Raw genomic sequence first — 20,929 nt, forward strand, 5'->3', positions numbered from 1 at the left:
TTCTTCTATAAACACACCAAAATATTCTAATATTATTTTTTTTTAAGATTTTATTTATTTATTTGAGACAGAGAAAAAGAGGGATACCTGGGTGGCTCAGTAGTTGAGCATCTGCCTTCAGCTCAGGGCGTGATACTGGAGTCCTGGGATTGAGTCCTATATTGGGCTCCTTGCATGGAGCCTGCTTCTCTTGTCTCTGCCTTTCTGTGTCTGTCATGAATAAATAAATAAAATCTTGGGAAAAAAAGAGATAGAGGAAAAGAGAGAGAGAGAGAGAGAGAATGAGTGGGGTGAAGGGAGAGAGGGAGAGGCAGGCTCTCCTCACTGAGCATCAGGGAGCCCCCATGCAGGACTCAATCCTAGGACCCTAAGATCATGACCTGAGCTGAACACAGATGTCTAACCAACTGAGCCACCCAGGCATTCCTCTAACACTATTTTTTAAATCTACTGTTCTTGGGACACCTGGGTAGCTCAGCGGTTGAGCGTCTGCCTTGTCTCAGGTCCACGGTCCCGTTGTTCCGGGATCGAGTTCCACATCAGGCTCCCTGCATGCTTCTCTCTCTGCCTATGTCTCTGCTTCTCTCTCATGAATAAATAAATAAAATCTTTAAAAAAATCTGTTCTTTATCATGACCTTAGTTATCAAATCCCTGTTCTTTAATGAAAGCAATTTTTTTTCTCTTTCCTCTCCCCTCCCCTGCAAAGCAGAGAGGGTACAGATACAACTATGGACAAACATAGCTTAACAGAGAACACCTTCAAACCCGGCAATATCATGTGAACTCACCATAGTATCTCCTCCCCTCACCTGTCCATTCATCATCTCCCACAATCTCAACACATCCCACAAACCAGACAAAGCTTTGCTTGATAAACAAATATTGACTGTACAATGATAGCTTAATTAGAAATATTAGAAAAAACAAGAGCGGAACTAGGCTATTTATACATAATATTTCCAGACACATTTTTCATGCAAGCATTAGCCATGTTTTAGAAATGATTTAGATGTTACTGTATTGGCAGGAGAAGCATAAAAAAGTTGACATTCGGATGCCTGGAAATGTTAGGGCTATGTTATTCTAAGACATGATTTAGGATATATGTATATATGTGCATACATATCTAGAACTTAAGGCAGAATGTTAAATATTCCCCAGAAAAGAACTGCAAAACAACACACAGAGCCAGCACTGACTATGCCCTTGCTGAGGTATAAAAAGGTTTATAGGCAAGTAAATATATAGGAATCACCTATCAGTAGCAGATATGGAAATCTGACTACCTGGGGATGGAATTACTATTAATTTACAAACGTGGGTGGGAAATTTTAAAATTCTGAATTCTGCTTCCAGTCCCTTGTCTCCTATCTTTTATTAACACATATCAAGAAATCAGTTATAAAACTCCCAAATAAAGCATCCCTAAAAACAAAATAGAAACTCTCAGGATACACAGAAAAGACAAAAGTGCAATTTCAATGATGAGGGAAACCTCACATTCCCATATTTGTGAATGAAAATAAAAATGGAAATGAAAAGTACAATGGAAAGTACAGCAATTTTTGCTGGCTAGCCTCCAAAAGCATGAGGCTACAGAAGACAAGAAAATGTATGGAGAGGAAACAAATTTGCCAAGCCTCTTAGCTATGCATACTGTGAATCTTTTGAATTAGAAAATTCAAGGAAATTTGATTCCTCCCTCCAGAATTATAGTTTAAAGATTAAAAAGAATGCTTTGCATAGACATTAAAAAGGATATGAACAATTAGGAATGTGTTCAGAAAAGAATTACCAGTAGGGTCAAGGAACTTAGAACACATAGAAATAGATGTGATAAGATTTGGAAATTTCTATTTCTTTAAGAAGCAGAAAAGATTTGTTCCACTGAATGGAGAAGGGATATGAAGTTGGACTTGGTGCAGATAAATCTAATGAGTTTGAGTTTGAAGAGACTCAAAGTCACAGCACATGAGAATTAATATATTAAGCCAGAAGACTGACAATGAGGGTTGGGGAGGTAGAAATAATGGTCATTGTCAAATATTGAAAGGTTGCCAAACAGAGGCAGTTAAAACTAGTTTTTCATATCCTCAAAAGAATCAGGATTGATGTATGAGGCTACAGGAAGATGGATTTTAGTTCTAAGATCTTTACAATAAACTTGTTCTAGCATTGAGCTAGAAGCTGGAGATATAAATGTATTCATTATGATACAGTTTAGCAGTTCTCAAATTTCTGCAAGCATCACAACCTGGAGGGGCTGTTAAGATGCAGGGTGTGACCCCCCCCCCCCAGTAAGATGCCTGGGGTAGGGCCCAAGAATTTGCATTTCTAACACACTCCCAGGTGTTGCTGATTGATACTGCTGATCCAGAGACCACACTTTGTAACCACTGTATAATCTAAATGCTATCAGCTCCATGAAAGGACATCTAAATCAGATGAGGAGGAAAGGATTAATCTGAAAGACTTCTCAGAAGAGTTTTGGGGATGAGCTGAATTTTGAAGAATGAGGAGTGTTCAAAAGACAATCACAGACCCAACATGGAGTCACTTATGTCAGTCCTAATCACTATACTAGGGCTTAATACCTAACCTAATTGCAGTTTCAACTTCTCCCAGAGATGTGGTCTTAGTTGGGTTATTTTCTGGTGAGCACCAATGAAGTAATCTGTCACATGGGCCCTCTCTATCCTCCTCCCCAAAAGAACTGGTAGTCAGCCTGAGACCTCCTGCTCTTCCCCCTAAGAGAAATAATCTAGTTTGAAATAATCTTTCTTTTGCTAATAACTTCATTTTCCCACTCTCCTTCCTATAAAAATTTCCATTTTGTACACGTCCTCAGAGCTCCCCTTGCTCGATAGGATACTGCCCTCTCATGAATCATTTAATAAAGCCAATTAGACCTTCAAATTTACTCAGTTGAATTTTTTTCTTTAACTGGAGGAAGTAAGGAAAAGTATGGATGAGGACATGGCAGCCCAGACTTAGAGTACGATAAATTGAAAGAGAACAACATATAGGGAGGAACAAAGGCAGGAAACAACATTCATTCATTTATTGAATGTTTACCATATGTGGGGGATTCTTCTAGTTGCTGGGTATAAAGAGATGAAGGAAAAAAGGTCCTGCCCTCATAAAACTTATCAACAATTATGTCACATATTGCCAAGTCCCTTAAGGGAGTAAAACAAGCTGTTGAGAGAACAAGGGGCCTCTGAAGAGGTAGCATTTAAACTGGCATCTTGAGAATGAGCTAAAAGACCATTCCAGAAAAAACCTAGGAAAGGAACATCTGTGTCTGAAGCAGTGACTGAGGGTGTGTGTGGAAATGGATCTTAGAACAGTAAATGGGGCAGATTCTACAGGACAATGTCGGTTGTTTTTTGGAGGTTTTGTTTTTTCTTAGGACAATGTGTTGAACAGACTGGCTCTTTAGACAGTTCATTCTAGTAATTTCCAAGATAAACTAGATTGACAAGACTAAAAGACTAGTGCAGAAACCCAGGTGAAAACTGAGGAGGGCTTGAGTTAATGCATCACAATGGGAACAGAAGAGATAATTGCATACAGGAAGGGAGGGGTCAAAAAGAATATAGGATGCTTCACAGAATTTGGGCTTGGGCACTTATTCTTTTTGGAAGTAATGAAGAGAAAGTGGTTTGAAGGTGGAAGGAAAAGTTTGGTTTTTGACATGAATGTAGAGTGATTAAAATAATACAAATAGAAATGCTTACCAGACAATTGATTAAGGAGCAAAGCAAGCAAGCACAGGCAGGTGATATTGATTTGGGAAACATCTGACTAAAAGTGGTAAGTGGTAATTGAAAGTGAATTAGGGCATCCAAAGGGCATAGAGAAGTGCCTCTGATGGAACCACTTTAAGATGCTGATGGTATAGGTGACTAGAGAAACTTTAGAGCTCTCCTGTTAGCTTCAATTTGCTCAAGTCAGGGTTAGGGAGGGTAGGCCTCTGCTGAGGGAAGAGATGGCAGGTGGGGACTTGACAATGGAATAAGTAGGAAATAGTCTTCAAAAATGCAAGAGATTGCTGGACTACTGGGTCTTTGAGAACTCAACTTGAGTCAATCTGTGGTGCTACCAGTCAGTTGCAGATACTCAGTAGTATTCAGCAGCCTACAAGAACAAACAAGTCAGATGGCTAAAATGACCCAGAAATAGTTTCTGCAGGGCCAGAGTGATGGGGAAACACCATGAGTGATAGGCCATGCAGTCTATGTTAAATGGTGAAGAGAGTGAAATATTCAACAGTCCATATTCCCTCATCAGAGTGAAGACTGAAAGAAAAATGTGATTGGATGTTTCCCAGGGGTCATAGAGTAAATATACTGAGAGGAAGAGATCAAAGGACAAGACATTAAAAATCAGACTAGTATAAATAAGGTCCTAGACTTTAATGTTTCATAAATAAGTTGGGTTTTTTAAATGGCTTTATTGTGGTTTTGGGGAGGGGGTTGGGGGAGGAAAGGAAGAAAAAGGGGTGGAGGAGGAGGAGACAGAAAATTTTTAGCAGGCTCCATACTCAATGCAGAGCCTGATGTGGGGCTAGAGCTCACAACCCTGAGACCATGACCTGAACGGAAATCAAGAGTTGGATACTTAAGTAAGCCACCCAGGTTCCCCCAGAAATACATTTTTGACAGAGTCCAAGCTATGGCCTTGGAACTGGTTTGCTAAATGGAGTGAAAATGATTATTGGAAGTAGAGGTACAGAAATGGTAGTCATCCATGATTGTGATAATGGTAGGGCTGGAGGCAAAAATGCTCTTAAACCATCAAAGTCCTCAATGAATATGAGTAAACAGATGACAGTAATGAGGACAGATGGCAGTACAGATGAGTATCAGAGGCCTCAACATGTGGCAGTGGAAATCAGTGGTAACATAAGAGAAACAGCCCTTATAATCTACTGGTTCACACCTTATAGTAGTAAAGCGAGAAAATGAGCAACTTGAAGTAGCCCTAAGGTACGCATTGCTAAGAGCCAGGTTCCATTTAATGAAAAAGTAGGGAAGTTCACAAAGGAATAGGGAAGCCAGAGTCTCTATAATTCGTATGTATATATGTATTTATTTAGGTAATCTTTCCACCCAACATGGAGCTGGAACTCACAACCCCAATGGAGCCACATGCTATCAACTGAGCCAGCCAGGTGTCTGTATTTAATGCAAAAATATCAATAGAAAGGGCAGCAATGGGAATATTAATTGGGTATTTCAGGTAGCAGTAATGGAATACAACGAGAGGATTTATGATTGGCTGGCCTTCTTTTCTTTTAGGTAGGCTCCACACCCAACACTGGGCTTGAACTCACAACCCTGCGAGGAATACTTGAGCTGAGATCAAGAGTTGGAGGCTTAACTGAACCACCCAGGTACCCTCCTGGACTTCTTTTTTAGATAGCAGCAATGAATTACAGGGATGAGAAGCCAAGTGTATTAAACTGACCTTAATGTTCTAACTGGAACTCTGAAGTAATGTGTCTGTGACAAAATAAATAGAAGCACTGAGCACTGACCAAGACTTGATGTGCTTGAACTGTTGTTCTGGGTTCCAAAGATTATTAGTGATAATCCATCTTGTGTCTCAACAAAGCTTAGCCTCCAACTGGAGAGGATGACAAAGTCAAGCCAGAAAAAGACTAAAGTAGCCTACTAAGACTAAAGATCAGTGAGTGTCCTACTGGTTTCAGCACAGTGCAGCCTAGTATGGAGAGGAAAGGGGCCTTTGCTTTGAGCAGTGGGATAATATTATTAAGGCCAAATATCAATTCAGGAGGAGTGGCATAGTTAGGTTTGTCAAAATGTGTCTGATATCACCTTATCTCCACAGGGTTGGGCACTGGATAGAATTGTGAGATCAGTCCTGGTGCATACATAAAAGTGCTTGACGACCTCTGCAAAATTTAGATTCAAGTAAGTGAAGACCATGGGTCAGCTCTACTAATGTGACTAAAATTTACATTTTCCAAAAATAGAATATTCACTATAGTCTATATATTCCCTCATCAGAAGTACTGAATAGATTTTTCTATCATTAAGCAGGAATTTGAACTAACGTCCAAAATACCTCTACTATCTTCCTTTCGAAATTCTACCTAAGTTTTAGTAGGAAACATCCTTAAAAATCATCATTTGTCTTACCCTCTCTCAAAGAGAGGGGTTATAACTTAAATGTCTATCCACACAAACTAACCCTTACATGGTAGGAAACAGTCTCAAAATATATATATATATGGTCATATACAGAGCTAAAACCAATTATTTATTTGATTTCTATATTCTTTACCTTATGTAATCCTAAAATCCTCATCTGGGTTTTTAAAAATTTTGTCCATTTGTTTGTTTATGTAAACTACAATTTTTTTTAAACATTTTTTTTTTAAAGATTTTATTTATTTATTCATGAGAGACGCAGAGAGAGGCAGGCTCCATGCAGGAAGCCCGATGTGGGACTTGATCCTGGGACTCCAGGATCACGCCCTGGGCCAAAGGCAGGCGCCAAACCGCTGAGCCACCTGGGCTGCCCAACTGCAGACAATTCTGACTTCATCCCAATATTCCTGGAAACTCATCAGGATTCTGATATAAGGTTTAGCTGGTTATAAGCTGGATCCACCAAGTCATTTTCGAGACTTTATGTGGTGCTTTTTTTCCCATTAGCAAGAGATACAACCTAGCTCCAAAGACAAACTTAGGGAAAATTTTTGGTAAAGAAATTTCACAGAACTTTACCATATGGAAATATTAATTAAATCTTTCTTTGAGGGCACCTGGGTGGCTCAGAGGTTGAGTGTCTGCCTTTGGCTCAGGTTGTGATCTAGGGGTCCTGGGACAGAGTCCCCGCAGGGAGCCTACTTTTCCCTCTATGTCTCTCATGAATAAATAAAATCTTAAAAAAAGAAAATCTTCCTTCCCACTAAAGTAGTGTAGAAACAGAGTTTTAAAGAACAAGTAGGTGAAAAGAATCAAGAAATTCCAAAATCATTCTAAGTATATTCCTATAATACAGTATTTTTCTGTCTTCTATTTTCTCTCCTTGCATCATGTGTGACTTCCCAATTAATGGCAATGTCTAAGATTCTGGATCTTCAATTTATTCCTATCAATCACAATGCCAAGCCTCATGAAATACTTGCTAAACTGGGAGGATTCCATACAATTTTTAAACAGACCTTGTCACTGTATGGAATTTCAGGAGTCTTTGGGTTGGCAAGAAAAACATTTTCCAAGTTTAGAGATTTTTTCCCCTCCTTCTTCCCACCAATTTTCCTCTCTCTCTCTCTCTCTCTCACACACACACACACACACACACACATGCAATCACATACTTCATATTTGAGGCCAATTTCACTAAAAGCAGAACCTTAACATTTTCAGCAACACTGCATGACCTGGTAACGTTGACAATGAAGGAAAAAAAACGCTATTTATTTCTCTGAAGTTGCAGTTTGAACTAGATTTAAGCATCAGGAGACCAAAATAAAGTATTTCCTCATTTTCCCTGCTATTGCTAGTTTGCTGCAAGGAACAAATTGCTCAAGAATCAAAGGTGGGGCAATGTCTGTTGGTCATCACTGGACTCTTGCTGAAAATAGGACAGGTAAGATCTTCGAGAATCTTCCACTTCACATTTTCTGAAAACATTCTTCCCAGTAACAGGCTAAACACACCACTGATCAAATTATTTGAGGCCAGTATTTTATTTTATAGAGAGAAATTGCAATATTAGAAACTGCTTTGGCACAAGTTAAAAGTGGCTCTTGTATACTTGCCAGTTTTCCTCAGGATCATCAATACTCATTACCAAAATTTACCTTTACTTGGTTACCATGTAGAGTTGCCACCAATGTAAATGACGGAGTAGGGGGGAACCTGAGCACACATACACAACTTTATTTTTTTAGATGTAATGCAAATAACCATATCTAATATTCTTTCAGAAAACAAAAGAAATGGAAAACATGCTCAAAAAACACGAAATCAAGTTATACTTTTCATAAGGCACCACCAAAAACCCTGGTAAATTAGAGTCCATATTATATTTAAGTGTTTCACTGACAAGTAAATAAATATGTAAGAGAATAATCAATAGAGGGTCTTGAGGTTTACAAAAGGCATTCCTGTTCAGACATCTTGGAGTATTGCAAAAGTAAGAATAAGCAGACTACATCTGAACCCGGCATCTCCTTTCCCAGTGCACATCATTCATTGCATAGTGGTGACTGGATATGATCCAGGCCAAGAGAAGACTGCAATTCCAAAATATAGTCACATCCCATTCCTTCTTTCTTTCTTGTGTTGTGACTATCACTTGGCACATCCATATCCAAAGAAGTAATGATATGCTTTAATTGTAAAAGGGGGGAGGGTTCAAAAAGTAAAAGACAAATCAGTTGTTTGCTTTTAAAAACTTATACTTAACAGACCTACTGCAAAAGCAACTTTTTTACACACATATGAAGCTAGTTCCATATGTAAACTTTTATTGAACCTAATTATATGTGGGACTTTAACAGCTTAATTCTTCCACAATTTACAGTTTTTAAATCCTACTCAAAATGGTCATTTTCTCCTTTAAAAAGTAGATAGTCCCATCCTTTGAAAGAAGGGCTTTCTCAATTTCTCCTTCCATCCTCCTGTTTTAAGTACTGGCTGATAGTCACACAAATGTACTACAGAATTCAAATATTGACAAGCAGGGAGTTTCTTTTACGTGCATTGAACTGCATCCAGAATCTTAAAATTAAGAACAAATTGACATTTCTCGGACACCAAAGACAAAAGCAGAGAAGAACAGAAGTGAAGCACAGGTAAAATTAATCTAATCTTACAGGTGTGTTAGCCTTTGCTAGGACTTGGGATTCTTAAATAAGTACATGGTAGGTGATCACAGATTTAATGCTTATCTTTTCAATTATTCAAAGCATGACATACAGTAATTTGTAATTTTATTGAGGCACAAATTTTAATCATGCAGTGCAAAGGTTGTTTGCAGTAACTCAGGAAGGGAGCTTTAGCATCTAAATCTCAACATGGCTCTGTTGCAATAACTATCAGGAAGTAAAATAAACATTTGTGGGAAGAAAATGTCCCCTCTTCTGCCAACAAGAAAGTGAACTCTAATGCTATAGTTGTAAACTTGGGAATTTGCATAGTTCCAATGACCTACCCTTTGAGAATATTAAAGACCTACATAGATAGCATTTTTTCATTTTTCTTTCTATAACTTTCCCCAACACAGTTACGATGAAGGTAGTAAGAAATACTTTTGACAGAGTGAACACAGAAGTTAAAATACCAATGGTGGAAATGTACAACTGTGGAGAGAAGGGTAAAGGAACATTTTAAATCAAGTTTTAATATGAAATATTACAACATTGAAAAATGGAGTAAGTTGGAAGTAATTCCCTCTAACTGAAAACAATGTTTTATATTATATCAGAACACCAGCATATCTTTAAATAGATGAATCTTAGTTCATTAATTCCAAAATTATAACCTTGTTTATGTTCATTTTTCTTTCTCTTTTTTTTTTTAAACTAATTTCTCTTATCTGTTCTTCTCAGCCTTGGTCTAAATCTATGGTCAAGTCAGACCAAATCCTCTGTGACTTTCAAATAAATACAGAAAAGCCCATAGTATCAATTAAACAATTTAAGTTTCAAAATACCAGAAGGTAAACAGGGAGCTACTCATGGCTGGAGAGTGCCTTGCGTCTCTCTCTCTCTCACATCTCCAGCAGGTAAAATACCATATTAAGGACATGAGTGATTCCCTAAACAGTCACCTATATTCATCCACCATACTCTAGGAAGCAGAGTACCTTAGCCATCTTTCTCAGCATCTTCATGCCCTTCCACTGATGGCTGAATAAAGTTAATGGGTGACTAGGAAGAAATAATAAAATATTTAAAAAATGTATTCCACCCAGGCAGCCATCACTTAGAACTGCATTCAATTTTTAACCCACAAGTATCTGAAGATCTTTACAGAGAAGATGAAAAGACAAAAAATATTGTGCCTCCTTTTATAACATCAACCAGATGAAATTCTTAACTAAATATGAGTTTCTTTATATAGATTGGCAAAATGAAAACTTATGAAATTGGTTGATAGTTACCTTGCAATATCCACTGAAATCTTAAATCATATACACACTTAAGATGAGATCATGCACAGCGACGCTTATGAACCTCTTAACAGGTCAAAACACTAAAAATGTTTTATAATATTAAGGGAAGAATGACTAAAAATTAGGTAGTCTGAACCATACAGAAAGCATTTATGGAAACTGGGTTTTATAGGAAAGCTTTTGCCTTTTTTTTTTTTTTTTTTTTTTTTAAGTAAGATGCCTTTTGAGTTAAATCTCATACCCACTCAAACTGTAACTGGACAGTACATTTCACTTCTAGTTACTAGAAGACATTTCTTCAAAAGAGATTGGGGCATAAAGGGAAAAGGAGATAATAAACTGTTCTCTAGGCCCACCTCGCTCCTCCCTTTGAAAAAGAAAACTGATGAATTAAGTCAAACCACAGATTTTTAACCAAAATAAGGGACACAGAATAGTGAAGACCAAACACTACTTTTAGGTTTTTTTTTTGTCCTTTAAAAATAATTAGTCCCCTTCTAATAAACATTTCCATACAGCTTACCTAACACCTTAACAAGAATAAAGAACACAATAGGAGGAAAGTGGACACAGCACCATAGTTTCAAACATTCACATACAAAAACAAAACAAAACAGCCACCACAGAAATAGTAAGACCAAGTTTCCCAAAAGACAGGGACAAGTTCCAACACACAAAGGACATATAATTATCTATTTGAACAAAACAACATGGAAAATCTGGTCAGGCTAGGATGGAGAATGAAGGCTAACTCCTTGTATACTACAAGGAAGGAATGGGGTTTCTTTATTAAAAAGCAAAAAAGAGAAAGCAAGCCCCCAAATAGATTTTTGATGCTGAAACTCTGTCATATGCTGCTGGTAACAGTAAATATATATATTTATATATCCATATGTGTATATTAAAAAAGGAAAAATAATCTATTTATAGAACAGTCAGTAGTCAGAGACATTTAGAAAAAAGTAAAAACAAGTCCTTTTTTCTTTTTTTAAAAATGGATTTACTAAAACAACTTTATCACCCAGAGGTGCTACAACCCCACATTCTCTGATGAAGCCATGGTGTTATTCAACAGCATGAGCTGTGGGCCACAATCAGAAATTGCCAGAGTTGGAAACAGCAGACATTGGGGTCAGGGCTGCAAGGCAAAAAGCTGTTATTTGCTGGTCTTGCTCATGGCCATGCCTGAAGCCTGGTGGTATCTGGTATACTTGTGAATGAAGGTTCCCCCGAAAAGCATGCATCACTGTGTCTCAGTAAAACATTCTGACTTGTCTTCTCTTCTTTTGCAGGAGCCTGGATCCATGTACCTGCTTGTCTCTAAAATGCTGACCCAAGACAGCAAGACTTCTCAAAGCCAAAAAAAAAAAAAAAAAAAAAAAAAGGCTCCTTGCCTTGAAATAAGAAAAGCTCTTCTTTCCAGAATCCAATCTAGTCAGATTTCTGAACTAGATGACATACTCCTCCTTAGGAAGATAAGGTGATCTGCCTCTCACTTGGGGTTTTCTTCTTGGTACAAACACACACAAGTAGCTGGGATCTAGACTCTGCTCCTGTCCCATGACTAACAGGAGTATCTGTAGGGCATTATATGCCAGGTACCAGTGGAAGGAGAGTATACTCTCACTCCTCTCCAACTGTCCTAAGGAGAGCCAAGTAGTCAGCACCTCCAGATGGTACCACCCCTAGGTTGTAAACCTCTAACTAATATCAACTGGCCACAAGCCACATCCTACATGCCCTGCTAGCATACCAATGTATTAATGCCAACAGCCACTCTAGAGCTCAATCAAATGTCTGGCCGTAAAGTAACAAACCATACTCAGAGGAGACATAAATTGAAATACTGGCTGCTGTACCAAAGACACCCTCTGCATAGATGTGTTGAAGAGAATGTAGGTTACACAGTCCATGCAAAGAGGAAGTCAGCTAAAAGGACTTTCTCTGAAGGCCATTCGTCTTTGGAAGCAACATTCTGAGTGGATCTAAACCACTCGATGACTAAGATCTCAATGTGGTCCATTTCCCCCCATGTCCCAAACTAACCCAGCAACTGCTAACTGGTCTCCTTAAGATCCTCCATTGGTAGTTTGTAGCTCATTATGAAGGAAGGAGGTGGTGCTTGACCTGGGCTATCTGGCCCTTGCTTCTTTGCACAGTTTATACAGATGTAATCTTCATTTTCAGCCATTTCTGGAGATACACCCACACAAACTTGATGAAACCACTCATCACAGCCACCATCACATTGTACCCAGTCTACCTGTAGGAGACAAGATTGGGGAATGTTTAGGTTACATAAACATTAAGCCTAGAAAAAAAGCAAACCAAAAAGCTTTCTTGGCTTAAATGATAGCAGATAATTGGGATGTCCAGAGACAGACAATGACTTCTTATGGGACTACTTTTTAAAGACAGAAACTGGGAAGTTAAAATCCCCAAATTCTATTTTACCATAATATGTCCACAAAATTGGGCCTCTTAGGTACTCCATTACCTCATAATTACCCGGGGCTCCTTTTGAGGCAGAAACATGTTTGAGAAAAACTTGACAAAAAGGAACTTCTAATAGAGCAGCCAAGTAGTTTTAGCTAATATTAACAATTTCTAGGCTCTAAGACAATGCAATTATCAATCAAGAAAGGAAGAATACAACAATGTGAAGGCAATCCTGTGTATTAGCTTTATTTCAAAGAGATAAGCCAAAGTACTAAGAGCATTAAATACCTTTTTAGAAAAGCAGTCACATAGGCCACTTTTAAAACTAATATTTTTTATTCTTCTCTTCTTCCGTTACAAATACAACTCCCTATAAAAAGTTAGCAAATATCAGAGGTCAAATCTTACAAATTAACCAATTAAAAACAGTCAAAGTCACAGGTCAATAGATCACTCTGGGGTTTCAAATTAAAGTCTGTATAACTTGATAGGTCAGTGGCAGATGCCAGGCAAACTTTGACCCTCCAGAGAATATTGTGATTATAGGAGGCTAGAAAATGACTGTAATTTGGTGACTTTAAGCCTTGGGCCTAAAGTTAACAATAAGGCGATTTGGGCCTTTTGTATTTGGAGGGTGACAGTGGTAGTTTTTATAGCTGATGTCATGGCAGATGAGAACCTTTAGGATTAAAAGCTATTCTTCCTCTCCCCAGTACAAAGTGGATCATCTCACTGGCAACTTACTGAAAATGCCAGTTTTTAGAGCCAAGAAAGAGGTATGAAAGGATCAAATAGGTACCTCAGTACAGCTTATGAGAAAGAACAGAGGAAGGAGGTTTTGGCTAGGTAAATGAGTTTCAGGGAAAATGAGTACTTTCCAAAATTAGTTTCCAAGTACTGTAAGAATTATCAAAACAATGATACTCATGTTAGTGGTTTTAGGGTTGTGATACAGTGTGGGAAAAATAATTTGTCAAAATAATCTTTCTGCTTCCATTGTTCCTAATTTGAGGCCAATAATTTAATCTCATTAAGGCTTAATTTCCTCATCTGTAAAATGGAGATAACATCTTGTTTACAGGATTATTTAGAGGAACAAATGAAAGGCAGCTAATTCTCTGCCTAGGATACTGGAGGCATTTTTTAAGATCACAGTTTCATGGCTCTACTCATTATTCTACCTTACACAAAAACCATTATGCACCTTGAAATAACTGTCTGCAGCACTGCTTCTCAAAATGTGTAGACCCTAAGATAGAATTACTTGTTGCATTTGTTAAAAGTGTAGCTGAGATCCATCCCAAATCTGTATACAGATTCAGAGTATCTTGGGTGTACAAACCAGAAGCCTACTTTTTCAGTCAGATATTCTGAATTTAATCATCCCTGGCACTCTGTGATGCTACTTGCTAGGAAATTCAGAGCAATTTAACAATTCCTTCCTAAAACAAATTGTGGTTTTGTTTCTGTAATTGTTTCTATTTAGCTTCTGAAGCTGTGTAATATAGAAAATTGATCAAAATGTTCCTATTGCAGCAAACTAGTACATGAAAAAACAGAAAGGGGAGATAAATGACTTCTGAGCAACAGACTAAAAATACACATACTGCAGCCATGAAGATTTACAAAGTGCTAATCTGACAGTAAGTGCTTTAGCTATTTGGAGCTAGTAGGGACAATGTGGAAGATGATCTGTTTCTTCTAGCTGCCCGAATTTGAGATATTACGCTGTTTATGATGCCACCCTGAACCAACAGACAACTCTATTCCTACCTCCAACCCTCTTAATCTCATCTCATCTTCATACTAATCCACAGGATAAGAAAGTTCCCAATTCACTAGTATTTGCTCCAAGAAAAGTGATACCATGTTTCTTAAAATCAAACTCTGCACTATACTCTCTGGCTTCCAGGTTTCCCCAAATTAAATCTACCAGTATCTCTCAAGTAAGGAAGATATGTTCTCTTTTGTGATTTTGGCTAGAGATCCATTCCTAAGCCTAACTCTCCCACCATTCCAAAAAAACTTTTCTTGAGGTATTCAGCAGTACACAGATTCTATCCCAGCCTACAGATTATTTAACAATTTATCCCAACAATCTAGCAGAGAAAAAACAGTCTTTCCCTTACTACAATCTTTTTATCACATTCATGTACTTACAATCCAAACCCAGTGCTACTTGTTTGAAAAGGCCCAATGGATCATTAAGTAAACTAAAGTTTGGAATGTCAACTGAATCCACTGATGATTTTGACACAGGGGCAATAGACTATGTAGTACTCTGAAGACTCAGGAACATACCATTTGGTTAATTGCATATTAAGTTCTAATAGACCCTTCCCTTCCCCTTTCATCATTTTCAAGAAATCTACTTATCACAAAAATAATTACTGAAAAACTTGATAGCTATGAGCTGTTCAAATGTTAGCAGATAAGAGATTCAAAAGTATAGTACAAATAGGTTAATAGTTGGATTTGGGGAAATTTTAAAAGAGAAATATATTAAATACAAGAAATAGTGTTAGTTTGATATTTATGTTTTGCAATATGGTTTCATATTTACCCTAAAAAATATTTTGCATATTTCATCTTGTTCACTTCCCAGAGCATATTACTGCACTAGGAAAAAAACAAAGCCTGGAGATTTCGTGATATTCTTAGCTTAGTCCCCGCACTGAGCTTTTGTGATTTTGGCATTCAATCTCTACCAAGGTTCCTTGCAAAAACCAGATTTGAAAAATTAAAACAATTTACTCAATGGAGTACAATATAACAATGTTCAAAATCCTTGTATTTTTTTGGTGCTCTCGACATTTAAGTGACCAACCCTCCTAGCCAGCCCAATATTGAAGTTTCCCCAAGACACAGGAATTTCAGTGCTAAAATTAGCAAAGTCCAGGCAAATTACAACAGTTGGTTACCCTATCTCCACATCACAATAATTTACACACACATTCAGGGTAATACAACTTTTGATTATCTATGCTTTTAGAAAGAGATATGAACCAATAATGCAAATACTGTGACTAAGACAACACCCCATGAAAATCTTTTAAAGTCAGAATGACTAACAAATAGTAAGAGACAAAGGTTTATAAACTTAATCTCTATTTACCATCCCAAACTTCTTATGGAAACAGTAATGGGTAAGGAAAAGGCCCAAAGGAAAAGTTAGGTAAAAGAGTAAAGGAAAAAAAGTCTTATTTTCATAAATAAGATGATTATATTCTACTACAGAAAGCAAATGTTACTTAAATGTTAGATTGAAAGAATTTGCTGGGGCAGCCCGGGTGGCTCGGCAGTTTAGTGCCGCCTTCGGCCCAGGGCGTGATCCTGGAGGTCCGGGATCGAGTCCCACGTCGCGCTCCCGGCATGGAGCCTGCTTCTCCCTCCTCCTGTGTCTCTGCCTCTCTCTCTCAAGAATAAATAAACAAAATCTTAAAAAAAAAAAAAAAAGTTTTAAAGAAAGAATTTGCTCCTTTGGGACGCCTGAGTGGCTCAGCGGTTGAACATCTCCCTTTGGCTCAGGGTGTGATCCTGGGTCTGGGGATCGAGTCCTGCATCAGACTCCCTATGAGGAGGAGCCTGCTTCTCCCTCTGCCTATGTCTCTGCCTTTCTCTGTGTGTCTCTCATGAATAAATAAATAAAATCTTTAAAAAAAAAAAAAAGAATTTGCTCCTTCAGGTTAACTTGTTTTACTCTTGGTACCAGTAAGATTTAATGAAAGGGGCAGATCTCAGGGAGAAAAAGATTCTGAACCTTAAAAGTAATTTTCTGAAAACAATTATTATTTTATTTTTTCTTCATTATTGCTTTTTAAATTAATTTCACCTTGAAGTTAATTTGATAACGATGGAAGAGACAGTTTTATTGGAAACCCTCTACAACATTATTCTGGATAATATTTTTCTCTTTCTAAAACATCCTGAAATTGAGTCTAGGTATGTTTAAGTAACTCTTCAAAGTTTCTCAATCTGGGCAGCCCGGGGGGGGGGGGGGGGGGGGGGGGGGGGGGGGGTGCGCAGCGGTTTAGCGCCCCCTGCAGCCCGAGGTGTGATCCTGGAGACCTGGGATCAAGTCCCCAAGTCAGGCTCCCTGCATGGAGCCTGCTTCTCCCTCTGCCTGTGTCTCTGCCTCTGTCTCTCATGAATAAATAAATAAAATCTTAAAAAAAAAAAAAAGTTTTCTCAATCTGTACATTTTGGGAGAAAAGTAATAGTAAATTACTTTTAGAAAACAACACTTAGAAAAACAACACTTAAATATGATTGAACCCTAGAAGGTATTTTTTGCTGCATAAAGAACATACAGACTCCTCTAAAAAATTCTTTTCTTATCATTTTGTTCTGAAGATGTGTCTTAAATACTACACTCCAAATTGAGAAAGTTGTAAGATTCTTTACAAAGCAGCTAAAGATATATACCTTTTTTTAGTGCTTGAGAACAAACTTGGAGAACCAGAAATATTGCAGAACAGTAACGATGGGCAAAGTGTTTACAATATAATTTCTGTTTAAAATTAAACACATTATCAAAATACATTTACTGTTTCTGTTATACTGTTTACTGTTTCTTTTATAAGTTGATGACAGGTTAAGGCACACCTTCCTCACTTCTTGTGTGTGTTTTAACAGTTTGAAACAGACATTCTTTCTGAATGTTCAGCTAACTTTCCCTTTGTTCTATTAAGGTAACTTTCGAGATTTAAAAAAAAAAAAACAAACTTTAATGTTAGGAGCAAATCTTAGGGCTGACTTAAAAATTACCATCATATATTAACATTTACTCTGCATTTTATTTAGCAAGTGCTTTCATACAAATTATCTTCTCCTGGTATCCCTGGGTGGCGCAGCGGTTTAGCGCCTGCCTTTTGCCCAGGGCGCGATCCTGGAGACCCAGGATCGAATCTCACGTCGGGCTCCCGGTGCATGGAGCCTGCTTCCCCCTCTGCCTATGTCTCTGCACCCCCCCCCCTCTCTGTGACTATCATAAATAAATAAAAATTGAAAAAAAAATTTTAAAAAAATTATCTTCTCCTATTCTCATAACCCTAGGAGTAAGTAGGGCATGTGTTAATTTAACAATTTTACAGCAGATGAGAAAAAACCTGCTGTAGTATTTATATGCTACAGGAAGATAATAGATGAGCTCAGACGTATTTAAAATACTGAGTAGAGAAGAGAAAGATTATTAAGTGAAAAGGTTAAAAAAGAGAAAGCAAAAGGTTCATGATGGATATAAACACTGTAGAAAAGATGATAGGAAAGCTTGAAAAAGAAACACCACTTCTTATTGCCAGTCCTGAAACTGCCATAAAATCAGTTAAATGAGAAACAAAGGGAGAAGTTTCTGCCAATACTTCAGTACCCAAAGAGAAATAGTTAACCTTTCATCAACCTCTTTAATGAACAAATTCAGATGAGAATTCCAAATGAAAGAAAAATACACATATATAATGTAGCTACTAAAATGCTTTAAAATGTTTAAAAATAGAAACATATTTACGTAATCAGTAAAGATACAAAAGTAAGTAGAGATGGTACGACATGATATAAAATAAACTATCTGGAAAAAGGACCAGAAGGAGACACACTAAAATATGTAGGTATTGTCCTTGGAAGGTTAGGCTACGGGATATTGTGTCTTACCAAAATATATTCATTTTCCAAAAATGAGTGGGAAATATTTAATAAGTATTATTTTAATGTAAGTGTCATTTAGTTTTGGAATGTATTTTTGTACTTACATCTTAATTATCGGTGGGGTGGGGTTATTAGTGGAGAAAACCTGGTCTGGGAGCCAGGAAACCACAGTTCTACTTTTGGCTTTGCACTACTTAGCTCTGTGACTTTGGTCACATCATTTATCTTCACTGAGTCCTGGTTTCATCATTTGTAAAATGAAGAGCCTGGACAAGGTGACCTCTTCAAGCTCTAACAAGTATTTGACTGAGGAGGGAAGTAAGGGAATAATGATGCAGTTATATTTATTCTGTTCATAAAATCAAATTGGGGAGGTATTAAAGTTTTAAATATCAAGTGGTACAATGAGCATAATAAAATTAAAACTATGAATTTACTAATAATCTTGATGGGAACCATAACAAATGTCCCCAATCACTGAATGAACTGGGATTTTTCATAAAGTCCATCCATCTTTCTCAGAAGTTCATTAGTGTCAGTGTTACCTAAGGAATGGCATCATGTAATTATTACACTTAAAATTTAGGGCTGAAAATTTTTTTTTAAATGTATCTTTAAATGTATCTTTAAAGATTTTTAAAAAAAATCTTATTTTTTGCAAGGTATTTGAAAAAATCTATTCCACACAGAAGAGTGAATATAGGCCTCAGCACAGGTAAGACACAGACCAAAGGGGAAGATAGAGCCCTTTGGTTTTAGGTCTTTATGACAAAAATCTTAACATGATTTGCCAGAGCTCTTAAAATACTGGCCCAGAACGTTTTTAGGCCACTGTGACTAACGGACAAGGTACTTAGTTCCCTGAGTCACCCTACAGGGAAGACAAAAGGACTAAGAGACTACACTGAAACCTGCTACACCAACCATACATGAAATGCACGGCTACCCAGGGTTTCACACAGCTTCTCTCTGCTCTGCTCTCATTATGTTCACAAAGTACATGATTTTTAAAGCACATTTATTCCATTAAGCACACTGACCTAAGAGCCTTATAATTCACAACAGTTTATAGAAACTGTAGGAAACATATTCTGCTGAAAGCCCAAATCCTGGAATCAAAACCAAATTCTCATTATATCAAGCTTCTGTCTCGTGACTGCTGCTCCTTGTCCTCTCTCACATGGGGGTGTATACAGTTAGAGCTCACCTTGTCCTTGCAGGGCCGCTGGCAGTTCTGTGCTGCACACACAGCATTTTCGTCATCGGACTCCTCTGCTCCAGACCAGTCGTACTTTGAGGGGATGTCCAGCACCTTCTTCTCTCTCTTCTTCTCAGTAGTCTCTTTCACAAGGTCAACTTTGGCTGCAGCAGCCTTCTCCTTCTTTTTCTTTCTCTCTTCTTCTTTTGCCAGTTTCTTGGCCAGTTTATTCAGCTCCTTTGATTTTTCTGCACTTAGTTTTAATTTCTTCTTTTTAGGTTTATCCATTTTCTTTAACTCCTTGGACTTCTGTTTTCCTTCTCCAAAAAGCTGTTCTACTTTTTCTAGCTTCCGTTTCCGTTTCTTCTCTGAAGAGTCTTTTCCTTTTATTTTTAATGGTTTCTCTTCCATGCTGTCATCCTTCAATAAGATAAAAATAGAAATAAATTTAAAGCAAGACATTTAAAAACAGCTTTATTCTCTTATAGGAAGTATACTGAATAGACAAACCTCATACGGACAGAAAGTAGAGTAGAAGTTACTGGGGGCTGACAGGAGGAGGAAATAGGGCTTATTGTTTATTGGGTACAGAGGTTCTGTTTGGGATGATTTAAAAGTTCTGGAAATGGAGAGCAGCAATAGCTGTGTAACACTGTAAATGCAATTAACACAACTGAATTGTATACTTAAAATGGTAAATTTTATATTGGGTACATTATACCACAATAAATGTTCTAAAGATATTTTAAAAACATTGTAAGAAAGCAAATATAATATTAAATGAAATCAACTCAATGGTAGAAAATAAAGCCTGTATAAAACATGTGACTTTCACTTACTAGAGAAAAAAGACCACTGTCAGCATATATTAGTATAGTGGGTAGCACCTATGTTTAACTAAGATAAAACATACACACAAAGCTAAAAGTAATAAATGTACGCTGAACTATCTAATAACTTTATTGGTCTTCATTTACCTCTACTACAATTCTTTATTAACTCACAATAAATTCCTGATGGCTAAGAAGTTATTAAAATTGTTGGCAAAACAAAACTGTATCCATGATCTGATTACAAAAGACATTCAATGATTTTGGCAAGGGCTAGAAAACAGTTGATATGACAAAGCAAACAAAACAAAACAAAAATCTCTTATTTTTCTTTTCAATTTTCTAGTATTGTTCTAACTTCTTTTATATGCCAATGTAATAAACATTTTAAAAATTTATTTTTGGGGAGAATGTCAGGGTGGCTCAACGGTTGAGCATCTGCCTTTGGCTTAGGGCATGATCCCGGGGTCCTGGGATCAATGTGGGCATCGGGCTTCATGCATGGAGCCTGGTTCTCCTCTGCCTGTGTCTCTGTGTCTCTCTCTCTGGATATCTCATGAATAAATAAAAAATAAAATCTTTAAAAAAGATTTTTTTAAAATTTATTTGAAATTCTATTTTATTTTATTTTATTTTTTAAAATTTTGTTTATTTATTCA

At 37.2% G+C, this 20,929-nt stretch overlaps 1 protein-coding gene across 7 annotated transcripts in view; it reads right to left on the minus strand.

Moving 5' to 3' along the window:
• KDM5A (lysine demethylase 5A) overlaps positions 1-20,929 on the minus strand; it is a 110,439-nt gene that overhangs the window by 12,891 nt on the left and 76,619 nt on the right. For 2 of the 7 annotated variants that reach the window (XR_012002995.1, XM_072766253.1), the window contains exons 27-28: positions 19,450-19,860; positions 12,207-12,423 (exon numbers count right to left, since the gene is read on the minus strand). Coding sequence is in view for 6 of the 7 variants with exons in the window: in XM_072766253.1 (XP_072622354.1) it covers positions 12,217-12,423; positions 19,450-19,860 (618 nt within the window). In the remaining variant the exon portion in view is untranslated. Of the gene's footprint in view, positions 1-145; positions 235-7,709; positions 12,424-12,887; positions 12,970-15,912; positions 16,037-19,449; positions 19,861-20,929 lie in introns of those variants that run through there. The other 5 variants (XM_072766254.1, XM_072766256.1, XM_072766255.1 and 2 more) reach the window with 4 other exon arrangements.

This window comes from Vulpes vulpes, chromosome 8 (assembly GCF_048418805.1).
Source record: "Vulpes vulpes isolate BD-2025 chromosome 8, VulVul3, whole genome shotgun sequence".
Lineage (NCBI taxonomy): Eukaryota > Metazoa > Chordata > Mammalia > Carnivora > Canidae > Vulpes > Vulpes vulpes.